Below are 14,015 nucleotides of genomic sequence, written 5' to 3' on the forward strand. Positions count from 1 at the left end.
AGAGAAAAAAAAAGTCCCAAAGAGCTTTTGGGCATAGTATCTGACGTGCAGGTAAAGACACCTTGCAAGGAAAGCTGCTGAGCACGTAGTAAATTCCCTCTCTGCTTCTCCCTGTTTTAGTGGGGGAAGGAGCCTGCAGGGCAAACTCTCCCTGCTGACCGGTGACAGCAGGTTACTGTGAATCCACCTCACAAGCCCAAGTTTGACTGTCCCAGGGTAAAATCTAGCCAAGACAGTAAAGCTGTCCCAGGCATGGGAGGAGCTTTGCGATTCCAAGCAGACACCAAAGAGGTGGTCTCACATCAGCTCCTGGACACTGCCACCCCCTCAGCCAGACCCCACAAGGGCTACGTGTTATCTGCAGCTGTCCTGCTCGCAGGTGGCTGCCTCCGGCTGCGTTCCTGCGCACCAGGTGCCACGCGCTAAGGAATGAAGCGGCTCCAGTTCCCAGCTGCCAGCAGCAGGGAGGGAGCCGGCCCCGTGCCGCTGCTCGGCTTACTTCTGTCCTCGGCTGCGAAGCCGTTGTAGGTGTGCTCCACGAAGATGACATCGTCCGTCTCAAACACGGACTCCGGGGAGGAGTTGAAGTCGCTGTCGAGCCCCATGTCGGAGTCCGTGCTGCTGTCGTCGCTGATCTTGATCACCCCCGCGGGGTCACACACGCCCTTCAGCGCCTTGGCGCAGCGGCCCCTCGGCTTGCCTGCGAGGGAGAGCGAGGGGTGTCAGGGCAGGGTCCCCGCCTCGTGCACCGATGCAGAACAGCAAGCGCCAGCTCAGGAAGAAGAGGAGGAGAAACCACGGAATAGCTGAGACTGCCCCCAATGAAAGGCTGACCTTGGAGAGACAACGCTTCTCGGGCAGGGGGGGACAGCTAGGAAGGGAGGGAGAGAGGGGGAAGGAGAGAAAGAGAAAGGAAGAGAGAGAAAGGAAGAACAAGGCAATTCGTATCAGGGCTGAAGCTGGTTGCACACGTCAGGATGAACACACGGCCAGCCCCAAGCAGTGCTAACTCCTCAGGGAAGGAGCCTGCAGGTCTGGCTGCCCCCAGAGGAATGAGCAGGCAGCGGGGAGGCACTGGTGTTTGGTGTTGGTAGATGGGGCGTTATTTACCTCCAAGCACAGCAAGACATGCCCCTGCCACGTGAGAGGGGTCACAGAAACCAGCTTGCACAGGCTGCTCTGCAGCAGCGACCAGCCAGGACAACCTCCACAACCTGCCTGCGCTGCTGTCCGCCCTTCCCCATCCCAAACTGCTCTTACCTGCAGCCACAGCCAACGCTCTGGCAGGGAGGTGATTTTTTTTCCCAGGACACTGCCACGCTGTACGTAAGGAGCGGAGAACCCCCCCCGTGCTGCAAGAGGGCTTCAAACGTGCAGCCAGAGCTCCTGTGCAATCCGCCCCCCAGCCTAGGTAAGGAAGCAGCTACGGGAAAGGGGCGCAGCTACCGGGCAAGAGGTGGAGGCTCAGATCTACGCTGGCGACGGGGAAGTGGGTTAGGAGGAGGAGAGGGTGGGGGACCTACAGAGCTGCTGCCCTCCGGAGGAGAGACAGTGACGGGAGATGTGCGGGGGGCAAACTGAAACCAGGGCAGAGTAGCAAATGCATGAAGTAGGGAAAAGGGAAAAAGGAAAAGAAAAAGCTGAGTGGCTGGGGTGAAGCAGCAAGGCAGGAAGTCAGATGCTGGGCAGTGGAGTGTGCTCTTACGTTTTCTTTTAATGCCAGTTCCTTTTTCTCTCTTTCTTTTGGTTGAAGGAAAGTGCTTCTGAATTAGTGATAGAAAGACGCCTCTGAAAGTAAGATGCAAAATTTATTCTAGCTACCAGGAACATCTGCCGGTTATCACGTAGCAATGTGTATTTGAGATAGCAGCACATTTCAAGGAAGGGGGCAAACCCAGCACCACAACTGCGAGCACGTGGTCAGCCAGCCACTGGTACGCTCCAGAAGAGCAGGGACTCAGACTGAGAGCTTTTCACCAAAAGGGTTCTGCTGGAGACACACAAGTCAGCCACAGGAACAAGGTCTGAGCCGGCAGACCTGAGGCCGTGGAGCTGGCACGGCGAGGGCAGGCTGCGAGCTGCAGTGCTGGGAGAACGGCGCTCTGCCGCGGGCTCCCTGCTGCACTCGGGAGATGCTGCGACAAAAGCAGGGCAGGCCCTGGGCTCCGTGCTACCATGCCCAAGTTGCAAGACCTTTATATAGCAACTGAGAGGGAGTTTTAAACGGGAAACACTGTGCTGGGAAGCTGTTACATCACTGCTGAAAAATCCAGCCGGTCCCAGACCACGTTCTGACAGCAGAGACCTCTGTCAGGCTGTCCAAGAAATGTGCTCCAAGTCCTTCGGTTAACGGGGCACGGGCCCGCTTGCCCACGAAACAGAGAGAGGTGACAAAACATGGGACACATAGCGGTTCCAGGTGAATGGGAAAATCAGAAGAGGTGGAAATTAAATGTTTCTGTGGGCTGTTCTGCAAACAAAAGAGCAAACGCTTAAATGCTGATCGTGTCGGATGGGGATGAGCCCCCAGTGCAATGAGAAGGCAGTGCTGGATGAGCTCTGGTTGGGAAAAAAAATGTTGAAAGCAACAGCTGAGAGGTATGGACATGGTAACTCGCCCGTGGGACAAAGAGGGAGCCTTGGGAACCAGGGAGGGGACTCTAAGACCCTTGGTGCGAGGGGCTGAAGGAGACAGAGTCGGCACCGCTCCCTGACGGGGCAGAGCTCGGGGCTGGCTGCGGAGCGACGGCAACAACACGGCACCAGAAGGGCCCTTCTGTCCCCTGTGCTGGCCTGACCTGGGCACAAAATGCAAAAACTCTCAGGTCTGGAGCCTCCCTGCCGTGAAACCTTGCTCTTCGTCCTGACACTCCCCAGCTTCCCTGCACACAAAGGGCTGGGCTGGCACGCGCTCACTGCAGAACCAGCTTTACCCCTGTTTCTCGGCATCTGTTAAACAACTGCTGCTTCCCAGCACACTCCCCTCGAGAAATCCCCCGAAGTGCTGTAAAACCAGGACACTGCAATGGGAGGCTCAGCTGATGCCAGAAGACACGGAGTTATCTGGCCAATGCTGCTGAGCAAACAGCTCCTACCTCTGCAGCTGGGGACAGAGCTGAGCAGCGCGTGTGATCGGGGACAGAGCTTTCCTCTTTCGAAAGCTGAGAGGCCCCAAGGGACCGCGGGGTCCTCCAGATTGAGTTCCTCTGAATTCTGCGAGGCAGAAACCAGTTCAGGAGACCAAATCAATCCCAGCAGTTGTCAGATTTGTCTTGCATGCTGTCACCAACCTCTAGTTGTTTTTCAGGAATGGTCTGGGCACATCAGAGTGACGGACGCAGGCCAACACAAAACCTCCCATCAATGAGGGAGGGAGATGGGCCGGGACTGGACACACACTGTCTCGGGCATCTCTCACTGCTTTCACCAGCATTAAAACTCATTTCAAACAAGGACAGTAACAGCCCTGCTGCCTGCAGAGGGAACAACTCAATCCAACGCCCCAGTTTTTCATCACCCACCGTGCAGGAGGAGCCCAGGACAGGCTGGCGTTCTGGAAGGTGCCAAAATGAGGAGAGTGATCCTCAACCTCTGCTGAAAGGGCAGCGCGAGTCCTGCTGCTGGCTGCACTTCGGGCACAACCAGCTCCCCCTTCAGCTAGGGAGGAGCTGCAGAACCGCAGCAGAACCACGCGTCCTGCCTTGTACTCGTCCTGAAAGCCAGCCCCGGAGAACCCGAACTCCTTGAGCCACTCCTGCCTCTCGCTGTTCCAGCCACGCGGCTTTCCACTACCCCGGCCTCTGTCACGACACGAGATTCCCTCGCTCGTTTCTTCAGCGTCAACAGCCCTATTTTCCAGGGTCAGACCCACACGAACTGCACCTGAGCTCACATTTCTGGCTCTCCTACACCTGCCGGTTCCTTTCTGCATGCAGACAGTCAGATCAGGCTCCTCGTGCAGGTTTGGACCACAGGAGGTTCCAAAAATCCAGGACCTAGCTCAAAGCGACGCTAAAGAAATTGGGCCCCGAGGACACAACAAAGCATTCTCTCTATTTACAGCCTGCATCGGGTGAGGCTTTTATGAAACTGCCTTTGTGGAACTTCAAGTTCTAAGTGGCCCTAGGGCAGGGCTTTCCCTAGCATGCCTCCAGCCTCCCATGCATCCCCTCCAGAGGAAGAAAAACCCAAGATTTTTAACTCACTCTGCAGCAGAAACGAAACAATTCAGGTGCCCGTCGTTCTCGTCCAGGACTTCTCTGGTGCGAGCCTCCCCAGTGGACTGCAGGCCGATGACGATACACTGCGGGGAGACACAAGGGATGGCACAGCGGGCGTCAGGCCCACACCTACAGGCTCAGGGGACTGCTTTCGACAGTCCCGGGTACATCTTCCTTGGACCCCGTCCCTGATGGATGTAAAGACAGGGCTGTGCTAAAGGTAAAAGGCCTGGAGCCTCTCCTAGCTTGAACACGACCCAAAACACTGTTTGAAGTCAGCTTGCCCTTGCCTACCACAGACAAACCGTGGGTAATGCCTCAGAAGAGGAGGTTGTATTAACTCCCCAGTATAATTTACTGTAAATGTTCTCAGAAACCCAGACACTGCACTTCATTCTGATTAATCTGGAGAGAAAGTCCGCCTTAAAGAGATCTGAGATTGCCTTCAAGCAAATCTGAACGATAATTAATTCTCTTTGGTTGGAGACTACAAAAATACACTTGCAATGTAAGACTGATGGCTGCTGCCGCTGCAGCCAGCCTCTAATACCACACCTTATCCTTTGCCAGCTCTTCCTTGGCAAGCTCCACGAGTCGCCGGACTTTAGCAGCAATGCAGAGGTACTTGAAGAAGCGCTGGTGAGCTGACCAGAACTGACCCCACAAGGATTTCCGGGACTCCAGGCCGATCCAGTCGGCTGCCTGCTGGAACACCATCAAGGCCTCTGCCCACTGCAGACAGTACCGAGAAAGGCTGAGTTAATGCCTCGTTTTTCTTTTTCATTACTGCTGTGCACGCAGTTATTAGAACAGTCTGAGGTTTGATAATCTGATTTAACATTGATACTGATGCTGCCGCATTAGGCTGAACGAAGCCTGCTCGTTCCCTCCTTTCTGCATTAGCATGATGTTGCAAGCCCAGGTTTATGAACACAGAACATTTAAACAGAAGCAAAAAAGGTAAAAGACTTAAAGATTTTTTTTTAATGTAAACTGAGCATATGCACCCCCTTCCCTTTATTAAAAACCCCAAGTTTGTGGTGATGGCCATGTTCAGGGACCTCAAACCCTCCCACGTAACAAGTGGCAATGCCTAGAGCACGATTAAACGTCCGTCTCCCCCACTGCAGTGGGCCCAGCTCACCAACTTTGCTGCTTTGTCGTAGACAATCTTGTACTGCTGATCCAGCGGGATCTCCTCGATTCTGAAGGTCACGCCAGTGAAACTGAGCTGCCTGGCAATGTACATTCCACTGACCTTCATGTCCATCGCCACGATCTCCATTGCACCAACTCCCCTGGGAGAGGAAGACAGCTGTGAGACACCTTCAGCCACTTCTCCTGGCTCAAGCTGCCCTCACACATGCACGTGACAGGCTTTGAACCCATTTCTTAAAGGGGCAAATAACTCCTCCAGCTGTCCTGTGATTTGGCTTTCTCTAGAAACTGAGAGGACAGTGCCAGCTAGAAGACCCACCGACCCACACTGCTCTTCTCGCTGCTCCTTGAGTGGAAGGGCAGCGATACAAATGGCCTCTGCCCTTCCTCTGAAAATGCCCTGGCTGTCTCCCCTGCTCTTTAAAGGCTGCCCCTGTACATGTACAGAGTGTTCAGCCATGAGACTGCTGGGATGGCTTGGACTTTTTGTTTTTTCATGAGCAAACAGGAACCCAACCAACCCTATCGATTGGTTCTCTGGCCAGCACTTCTCCTTCTGAGCCAAACAAAGGCTGCCACAAAATATAAGCCAGACGGAAAGGGATGCTGGACGTGTCTTACCTCTTTTCAATTGCATGCAGGAACTCATCAAATGCTCTGAATGGGGTGCCCTCCCCCCAGATCCCCAGGCGGCTCATGTAAATCATGTTTTTTGGCTCAGAGGCACCTGTTTGAACAGAATTCACTGTTAGCAAAACCACAGCAGTTGTAGATGGCTCTAACAATTACGACTCTAGCAAAGTGAACTCTTCAAAGGGCGGTCATCTGCCATCAGGGCACCAGTAGGCCCAGGGGCCTTTCCAAACACTCCCCTCCATACACTAACTGGGCAGGTAACACCATACAGCTGAAAAGTTGGCTGGGAACAGGTTAAACTGAAGAGAAATTAGCCTGACTTGCCAAAAAGTCACAAGTAACGGCAGTGACAGAAGGCAGCATCCTAGCTCCTCTCTAGCACTGTAGTACCATTCTTCTCCTTGCACGCCCTTGCACAAACGTGCGCTCTCCGTGTACGTGCTCGCATCCCAAGGGCATCCTTCAGAGCACACAGGTGACTGGCACCAGTTTACACCTGGTGCCCATGCCATGCTGAGAGAGAAGCTTACCTGTGGCACTGGCGTAAACAACCCTTGCTCGAGGCAGTTTGTTCTGGAGGTCCAGCACTGCTTTGCCCATTTTAGTAGAGCTGGCGTTTTTGGCTTTGTGGCATTCATCAAACACAATCTGAAAGGGAATGTCAGTTAAGGAGAAAGCATATATTTCATCATAAGGATGGCAGCAGTCACAATACATCCCAGGCTTCTCTAAGCAACTGAATGATCAGTCCCAGCATTAACAGGACAGACTCATTGCCCACGCTGCATGAAATCTGTTGGGTTTGCCTACCCTTTGCTCTTCAGAGCTAAAAGCCATTTCTCCCTCCCTCTGTCCCTTCGCTTTTAAGGTACATCTTGCTGCCCAGGAGCGAGTCCATCAATGCAGAGGGAGAAGAATGCTGAAAAGGTTAATGCCAGCTGTGTTCTCCCCCTCCTCCAATTAGCACTGCAGCTTGTGGAGGAGGACAGAGGAGCGGGGGGGGGGGACGCATGTGCTTACAGCACTTTAAATATTGACCCCAGGCGCCAGGCTGCCCTGCACAGCTGCTCCCTGTGACATGAGCTGGCCCCGAGCTCTTTGTTCCCTGGCGAAGTACAACCACAAGCATGCAGTTCTCCTCTCTTCTGTTTTGTTTTTTTTAAAGGATACAACTCCATCAAAATTTTCCCTGCACCAGTCCAAAATTTGTTTTAAGCGCGTCCTGTGCTGTCCGCCTGCCTGGCTTTCACCAATCAGAGCAGAGTAAGTGGCAAAGAGGACTCCTTCTGAGGTAGCTGTGTCACCATATTTAATCTGCAGAATGAAGAAGGAACAAGAGTGCAGGTGCTTGTGACATTCGTCTGCAGTACACCACCCCAGCCGTTGCCCACAGCCAGTACCGCTGCTTGTGCCGTGGCTGTGGAGGGCACACGCTCCTGCCTTCAAGAACAAAACCCAATATGACAGCAGAACAGACAAAAGCCTGCTGGTAGCTGACATCTTTAGCACTTCTACTTGGCACTGAGACATGGTGATGACAGGGACTTTAAATGCCTGGCTAAGCTCCCCTGCCAATGTGTCAGCACATCTGGATGCACGCTGCGCAAGGTGGAGACCACACTAGGACTTTGATTTTCTGGCCGAGTGAAGCTGCTTCCTTTTTTAAGCAATAGTTTGGAATGTTTAATTATTTTTAATACCTCCCATCTATTTTAATTGCTTCTAGAAAATAATTCTCTCTTTGGCCAGGTGAGATTGCTGCCTTTCTGTCCTGGGTCTCACCTGTAACAAAATAAAAAGAACGAAGGCAAACAAATAAAACAAGGTCCTGATCTGAAGAAAGTTCTATTTAAAAGCTGTTGGTCTGAAACAAACATCTCTTTCAGTCTGTTAATGGACTGCATTCAGAGGTGTCAAATACATGTGGTTTCCATTGACTTTGCAAGAGCTGGCTGTTCAACACCACTGAAAACCAGAGGAGAATGTTTCAGCGAACTGGACGGCCGGGTGGCAAACACAAGCCTGGACAAGAGGCTAAAGCACGGGTGATGAAGAACCCTGCGAATAACCACTACACAGCTGCTGGCCATTTCTTTGAAATATACTTCGTCCTCATTGCTGGTAACTGGGAGGAAGTCTGAAAATTCGGATCCAAGCAGCTCAGGGAAAGTGCCCCTGTGCTCAGGCACGGCACTGTGCATCTCGAGTCCCCTGCCAGGCACCGAGCTGGGCGTTCACGTGGGCTCCCTTTACTCGCACGTTCTGAAAAGCAAAAGCCCTGAAACCAATCCTGGGAGACGTTAGCCCACGAGAGAACAGCACAGCCACACCTAGCAGGGGCTTTTCCCTCCGCAGGAACGCTGAAAAGGGCTCGAGCCCTGCTGCACTTTGCACTTGTATGGAAACGCATCTCGCTCCCTGGGGAAAACAGATCTGTACTCGCAGTGCAGCTCTGGAGGGCGTACAAAAATAGCACGAGTCCAGAGTGGGAAGAACACACTGAGAAAAGGGAACAGCAAGCAGCCTGCAGCCTGTTATTGCCTGTGCCACCAGCCACGCAGAGGCAGAAGCGACTGCTGCTTTACACGTGAAGACAGATCCACCTGACTGCTGCTGTGGGCTGATTTTCCAGAACAGCATTACGACTTTTCTCCCCTACCTTATTCAAAGCATGCACAGGAATGTGGGAGGCTTCAATGTCCTTCAGGTCTCTCTCAGCATCATACTTGAGATCATTGGAGACGCTGAACCTGTAAAGCAAGGCGTGGGCCTGGTTATCTCCTAGGGAGACAGTCGGGGCATGCACAGTGATTAATAGCTCTGACTAAAGCAACTGTAGGTGTATAAAACTGTTACATTTCCAACTGCCCACACACCTCGGTGCAAGATCCTACAGCAGACTCCGGTCTGGCACTTATGACAAGTGGTGTCTATTCTGCAGTAAAGCCCCTATGCTCCAGGGGCTCAAGTCTGCACCTGGGAAGTCCATAAACACCCCTCCACCGACTTCAAGGAGAGCAGGAAGAGGTTCGACCCTGCACTCCGAGGGTACACAATTTGCCGTTTCATAGTGATTCATTCTCTGCCACCGCTGCAGGGGAAAGATTCCCATTTCACGGCTAGCAAGCAGGCACAAAGAGGTGGAAACGTCTTACCAAGGCCACAGCATGAGTCAACTATAAAGCCAACATCAGCACTAAGGAATTCCTTACTCCCAGTTCAAACTAACTCCAAGGTCTTACGGGAAAAGAGGGAAAAAAAAAAAAGAACAACTTACCACAGAGCTTTTTTCCTCCCTTTAAGATAATTTTCAAAGATGATGCCCGCAACTGTCCTGCCCTTTCCAACTCCAGCACCGTCCCCAATGAGGAACCCAGCTCGCTGCCCGTTGGGTAATAAAACTTCATGTTGCTGCAAAATCAATGAGCAGAATTGGAAATTAAACAAGATTTGCCTTTTGCCAGCAACTTTCATGTGAGCTTAGAGCAACATTTAACCCTTTCACCTCTCTCTCAGATATGCATTCCCTGCTCAGATAAACATGAGGGCAGGCCAGGTGTCATGGCTGAGCTCACAAGTGGCAGTTCATGGAAAAGGCCCCCAGAAATGTTAAGCACCCCCTCCTGCAACAATAGTCAAGAGTTCTTGCATCTGTGGGAAGCAGACCCCACAGGTCATTAAACCCTGGTTTCAAATAATCCTTTCATAAAGCATTTAAAATGCCATATGCTAACGCTTCCAAAGGTTCATCACCTGTGTTACAGGTTATTTTAAAACTCACTTCAGCATCTGTCTGTACAAAAAAGTTTATTTCTAGTCTCAGACACGCAAGCTGGGGAAGGTGGAGCCACATACCTGGCAGGCATAAATGATTGCTTCCAGCTGTAGTGCAGAGAGTGACCCTTTGTCGGCAACAGAGCAAGGCAGGGAAAGGCTGTAGGTGATGTCGGGTGGGGGGACACTGGACAGAGTGCTCGTTTCAACCACGAGGTCAGGGTGGTGCTTCCCAATCTTGGCTAAATGACAACACAAAAAGCAGATAACAAGTTCTTCATTCCCATGGAGCACCTCAGAACGGACCGCAGGCCTCACCCAGCCTGCAGCCTCAGACTGCAGAAGAGTCTCGTTCAGTCTGCAGCCCCAGGAACACAAGAGACAAGCCCAACCCTTGCCGCCCTCCTCTCTCTTTCGTTCCACTGAAATTTCAGACTGCCAGAACCAAGCCATGCCTACCCCAAAAGCAGACAACAGAAAGCGTCCTGTTCAATTTGCGTAGCACCAACAAAGGACAGTACGTTGGTGAAGCTTTCCTACAATGTCACGGGCCTGGGATGGGCCGTGGCAAAGAGCACATTCTGCCCGCATGAAGATAAGGGAGCAGCTAATTAGGCTGGTCCACAGTGGAGTTAACAGCCCTTCCCACGCCCATGTAGTACCAAGACACTCACACTTTGAAGGTATGTATTCTGCATAGGTCTCCGTTTGTCCCAACTCTTCTGTTTCTTCCTCATCACCTTCATCATCCTCCTCTGCAGGAGCCTGAGACTGAAAAGAAAAACAGCATTGACCAAATATTAATATTCTCATTGGCCTATGGACACAGTCCCAGAAGCTACCATTTAATCCATCCCAACACAACTTCACAACCCCTTCGGGTACAATTAATCTCATTTACAGACTCCAGCAACAAAGGAAAACCGCCGTCGAGAGCCCACCCCAGAGCCCTAGCGAGTGCTTTAAGAGCTACTTTCAGGGCCTAGTCCACACCGAATTAGGAAAAGATGTTTACATCACTTTTCAGGCGGGTTGTGGGCTAGCATTAGTTCTGCCCAACCGTGCTCTAACCTGACCCCAAGTAAGGGACCCGGACCAGCTTTCAGCTCAGCTTGGCACTTGGCAGCGTGAAGCGAAGGCACGCGTTCCAGGAGGAAGGGCCCCTACAGACTGCTGACGTAGCTGTACAGAAGGCACACATCACTCCCTAACGCAGCCAGGTTCCACCGAGGGAGATACGAGGCACTTCTGGGAAAGGGCAGCGACTTGCAATGTATCTGGCTGACTTTCTTGTCTCACTCCCCCTGAAGGGAACGTGGTTAGAATTGCTCTTCCCCGCACAGCGTCGGTACCGAGTTAGGAGCTCGATGTGCGGTTCTGCTGGAGCAGATTGTGGTTCTCACCTGGTAGCTTATGAGGAGCGGGGTGCTGGGGACAGCAGGAACGGGGTCGTTTGAGCTGTTCAAGCCACCGAACGATCTGCTGGGTGAGAACAGCTGGAACAGAAAGGACGCAGGTCAGAGAGCAGCCGTAACCTCCAGCCCTCCAGCCTCAGCTCCAGCAAATTAAAGCACGAAAACACAACAACAGCGAGGACACTTGTGCTCTGTGCTCAGACCTTACACTCCGGTGACGTCAATGCTTTAATACTTTCTGTTTGTGAATGACAAGCCCTGGGGAGTAATTCTGGAAACTAATAAATCTTGCAAACGCCCCACATGCCTTCGTCAACACAAACACAGGGAATAACTGACGAAGGTAAAAGCATTCCTGCAAGAAGCATGAACATTTTGTGTGTTTCTGTGTGAGATGAAAGCCTGCAGAGACGCGTGTCCTCCCGCAGCATGAACACGACTGGGACAGGAGCCCTTCTGCCAGAGCTGTAACAACTGCTGGCATTAAGACAGGTCACCCCAAACACTCCACTCTGCCTTCCAACTGGGGACCTCAGGCAGAAGCCCACCTTCCAGGCCGCTCACACTCGCACCAACGGGTTACCTGTGCAAACACCGCCACTTTCAAAGGACTCTTACAAAGCCTGTCAAGACCTGATGCAAGTTTGCTATGGGAGCGCTGGGTTTGCTCTGCACCGGAGCAGTTACGTTAGCCACCGGGCCCCAGCTGCTCCGCGGGCAGCTCTGCACAGCAGTGCTCTGCGCTCCCTGAAGGGCAGGTCCCCGACAAAAGGAGCCGTGCAGACTCCCGCTGCCATTGCACACGTTTCGTTCTGAACCGGTGAGTCCCAGCGAGAGCACGGGGCTGGGCTTGCTAAGGGGAGAGAAAAAGCACCACTGCGGGGAGCAAACGGGGAGGCTGAAGTACGGCCGAGGAGACCCAAGCAGGGGCGGTGGGGAGGACTGAACAGGGCTGCAACCCAAAGCCGCCCCTGGGAGCGGACCGGGCGTTACATCAGAACCCCGACATTTTACAACCTTCTTACGAACTGCCCTCGAGGCAAGCATTTACTTACCAGTTTTGCAATTGTGTTTTTAACATTAAAAATGCTGTTTGAAGTAATGAAGCAGCCGCACCAGACGGCGGCCCGTGGCTCAGCACTGGCTCTGCGAGGTTAAGGACCGCTGCTGCCACCACCACCGCTTGCACGGGGGGTTCACCTCACACCTGCGGGGCCCAGCACCTCCGCAGCGCAGATCCTGGCCGCGAAGCCCGGGTCCCAAAGGGCGCCGGGGCCCAGCAGGGCAGCGCCAGGCTGCCGCCGCGGCCGTCGTGCTCGGGGCGGGTGCCGGTGCCCGCAGGCGCCAGCCGCTGCGCCGGGTTAATGATTGCCCGGGTCCGGCCAGCCCGCCGCACCGCAGCCGCTCGCAGCGCCCAAGCCGCTCCGAGCCGGGAAGGCACAATTGAGGAGAGCCTTTGTCTGCCCCCACACAAACAAAATCGCCCTGGAATTTCCCGACAGCGAGCAAGGTCAAGCCAGCAGCTCATGGCATCCAAAGCAATCAGCGGCTCCAAAAGCGGCACTGCTTCAACTTTATAGCCTGTCAAGAGCGCCAGACTTGAAGAGACCTATGCTCCACAGGCAGAAGTGAAAAATGGGAAGTTCTTAAGCATAAACACTCTGATTATTTCCTTTTTTTAAAATTAAAGAGAAAAAAAAAAAAAAGAAGAAAGAAAAAAACACCCTCCATTACTGGAAGCCTGAGTCAGAATTACCAGAAGGAAGCTGGACGGAAGAGCTATTTTCAGTGCCAACAAATCTGGAGAGCAGGTGAAACATCTCCACCTACAAATCTGAGCTCAATACCAAAGTTTCTTCTTAGGCAATAGAAGGTCCGGATCCTGCAGGATCGGGGGACGCGCAGCTGCGGCAGTGGGAAGTTCGGGTAGCTCTGGTTTTGATCGTGTCATCTTGCGAACAGAAACCCCTGCCGTCCCGATTCAGCAACGCGGCTTTGGCACGCGGCTTTTCGCCTCAGGTGTTACAAGGAAAAGGACAGAGACCCAGCGGTCTGGGGCAATGGAAAACAGACCCCACAGCTGAGGATACGCTGCGAGGACCAGTCCAGGCGGGGCCAGGGGCTGCACCGGGCAATAAATCACCTTGCTCCGGACTGAGCTCACACAGCTCCTGCCTCCCTCTCCTCTTGCTCACCTCACTGCCCGATTTTCTCCTTTCTCTAGGTGACGTACCTAAACCCGTTAACGTAAGAGTACACCGTGCGTGAGAACACTGGGATGGAGCAGGAGATAGCCAGCTCCCCCCAGCAGAAACACAATCCCTAGTACGGAGCTAGGAGAAGGGTGTTCACTGTTTTAAGTGCTATGAATGAGTTAGGCTGAGAAAAACGCGTCCACGAGTCACAAGAATTGGAGCTCCGAGCTTCCAGAGGCAGGGCTTTGTTTCCCCGATCTAAAAAGGCCGTGAATTCTCGGGAGATGGTTGTGAGAAAGCACAATGGACTACCCCAACTATTTTTAAAGGTATTTCACAACTCCATCACAAATTAAGCAAGCGTGTTTTGTCTGCTAACTCCTGCAAATATTCAACTATGTGGTAGCTCTTCCCTCCGTGCCCGCTTCAGAACTAACGCACGGAGACGACGCACCGAACACCTCTCCCTTAGTTCTGGCTGCCAGCTCCCCCAGCACAGGCACACGAAGGCAGCTCTGAGCCCAGCCATTTCCTCTTGGTTTATGAACACTCCGCCCAAAGCTTCAGCCCTGGGCACTCGAGATAAGAGTTTCTCGGTGAGCTTGAAACGTTTCAGC

At 52.9% G+C, this 14,015-nt stretch overlaps 1 protein-coding gene across 7 annotated transcripts in view; it reads right to left on the reverse strand.

Annotated features, from left to right (window-relative positions):
- SBNO2 (strawberry notch homolog 2) overlaps positions 1-14,015 on the reverse strand; it is a 58,148-nt gene that overhangs the window by 6,206 nt on the left and 37,927 nt on the right. For all 7 annotated transcript variants that reach the window (XM_080565804.1, XM_080565806.1, XM_080565803.1 and 4 more), the window contains 13 exons: positions 11,192-11,284; positions 10,463-10,559; positions 9,870-10,030; positions 9,292-9,425; positions 8,674-8,764; positions 7,185-7,328; positions 6,545-6,662; positions 6,000-6,105; positions 5,365-5,518; positions 4,776-4,952; positions 4,206-4,303; positions 1,706-1,788; positions 500-700 (listed from right to left, as the gene is read on the reverse strand). In XM_080565804.1, coding sequence (XP_080421930.1) covers positions 500-700; positions 1,706-1,788; positions 4,206-4,303; positions 4,776-4,952; positions 5,365-5,518; positions 6,000-6,105; positions 6,545-6,662; positions 7,185-7,328; positions 8,674-8,764; positions 9,292-9,425; positions 9,870-10,030; positions 10,463-10,559; positions 11,192-11,284 — 1,657 coding nt within the window. The remainder of the gene's footprint in view (positions 1-499; positions 701-1,705; positions 1,789-4,205; positions 4,304-4,775; positions 4,953-5,364; positions 5,519-5,999; positions 6,106-6,544; positions 6,663-7,184; positions 7,329-8,673; positions 8,765-9,291; positions 9,426-9,869; positions 10,031-10,462; positions 10,560-11,191; positions 11,285-14,015) is intronic.

The sequence above is a fragment of the Anser brachyrhynchus genome (assembly GCF_964034855.1).
Source record: "Anser brachyrhynchus genome assembly, chromosome: 23".
NCBI lineage: Eukaryota > Metazoa > Chordata > Aves > Anseriformes > Anatidae > Anser > Anser brachyrhynchus.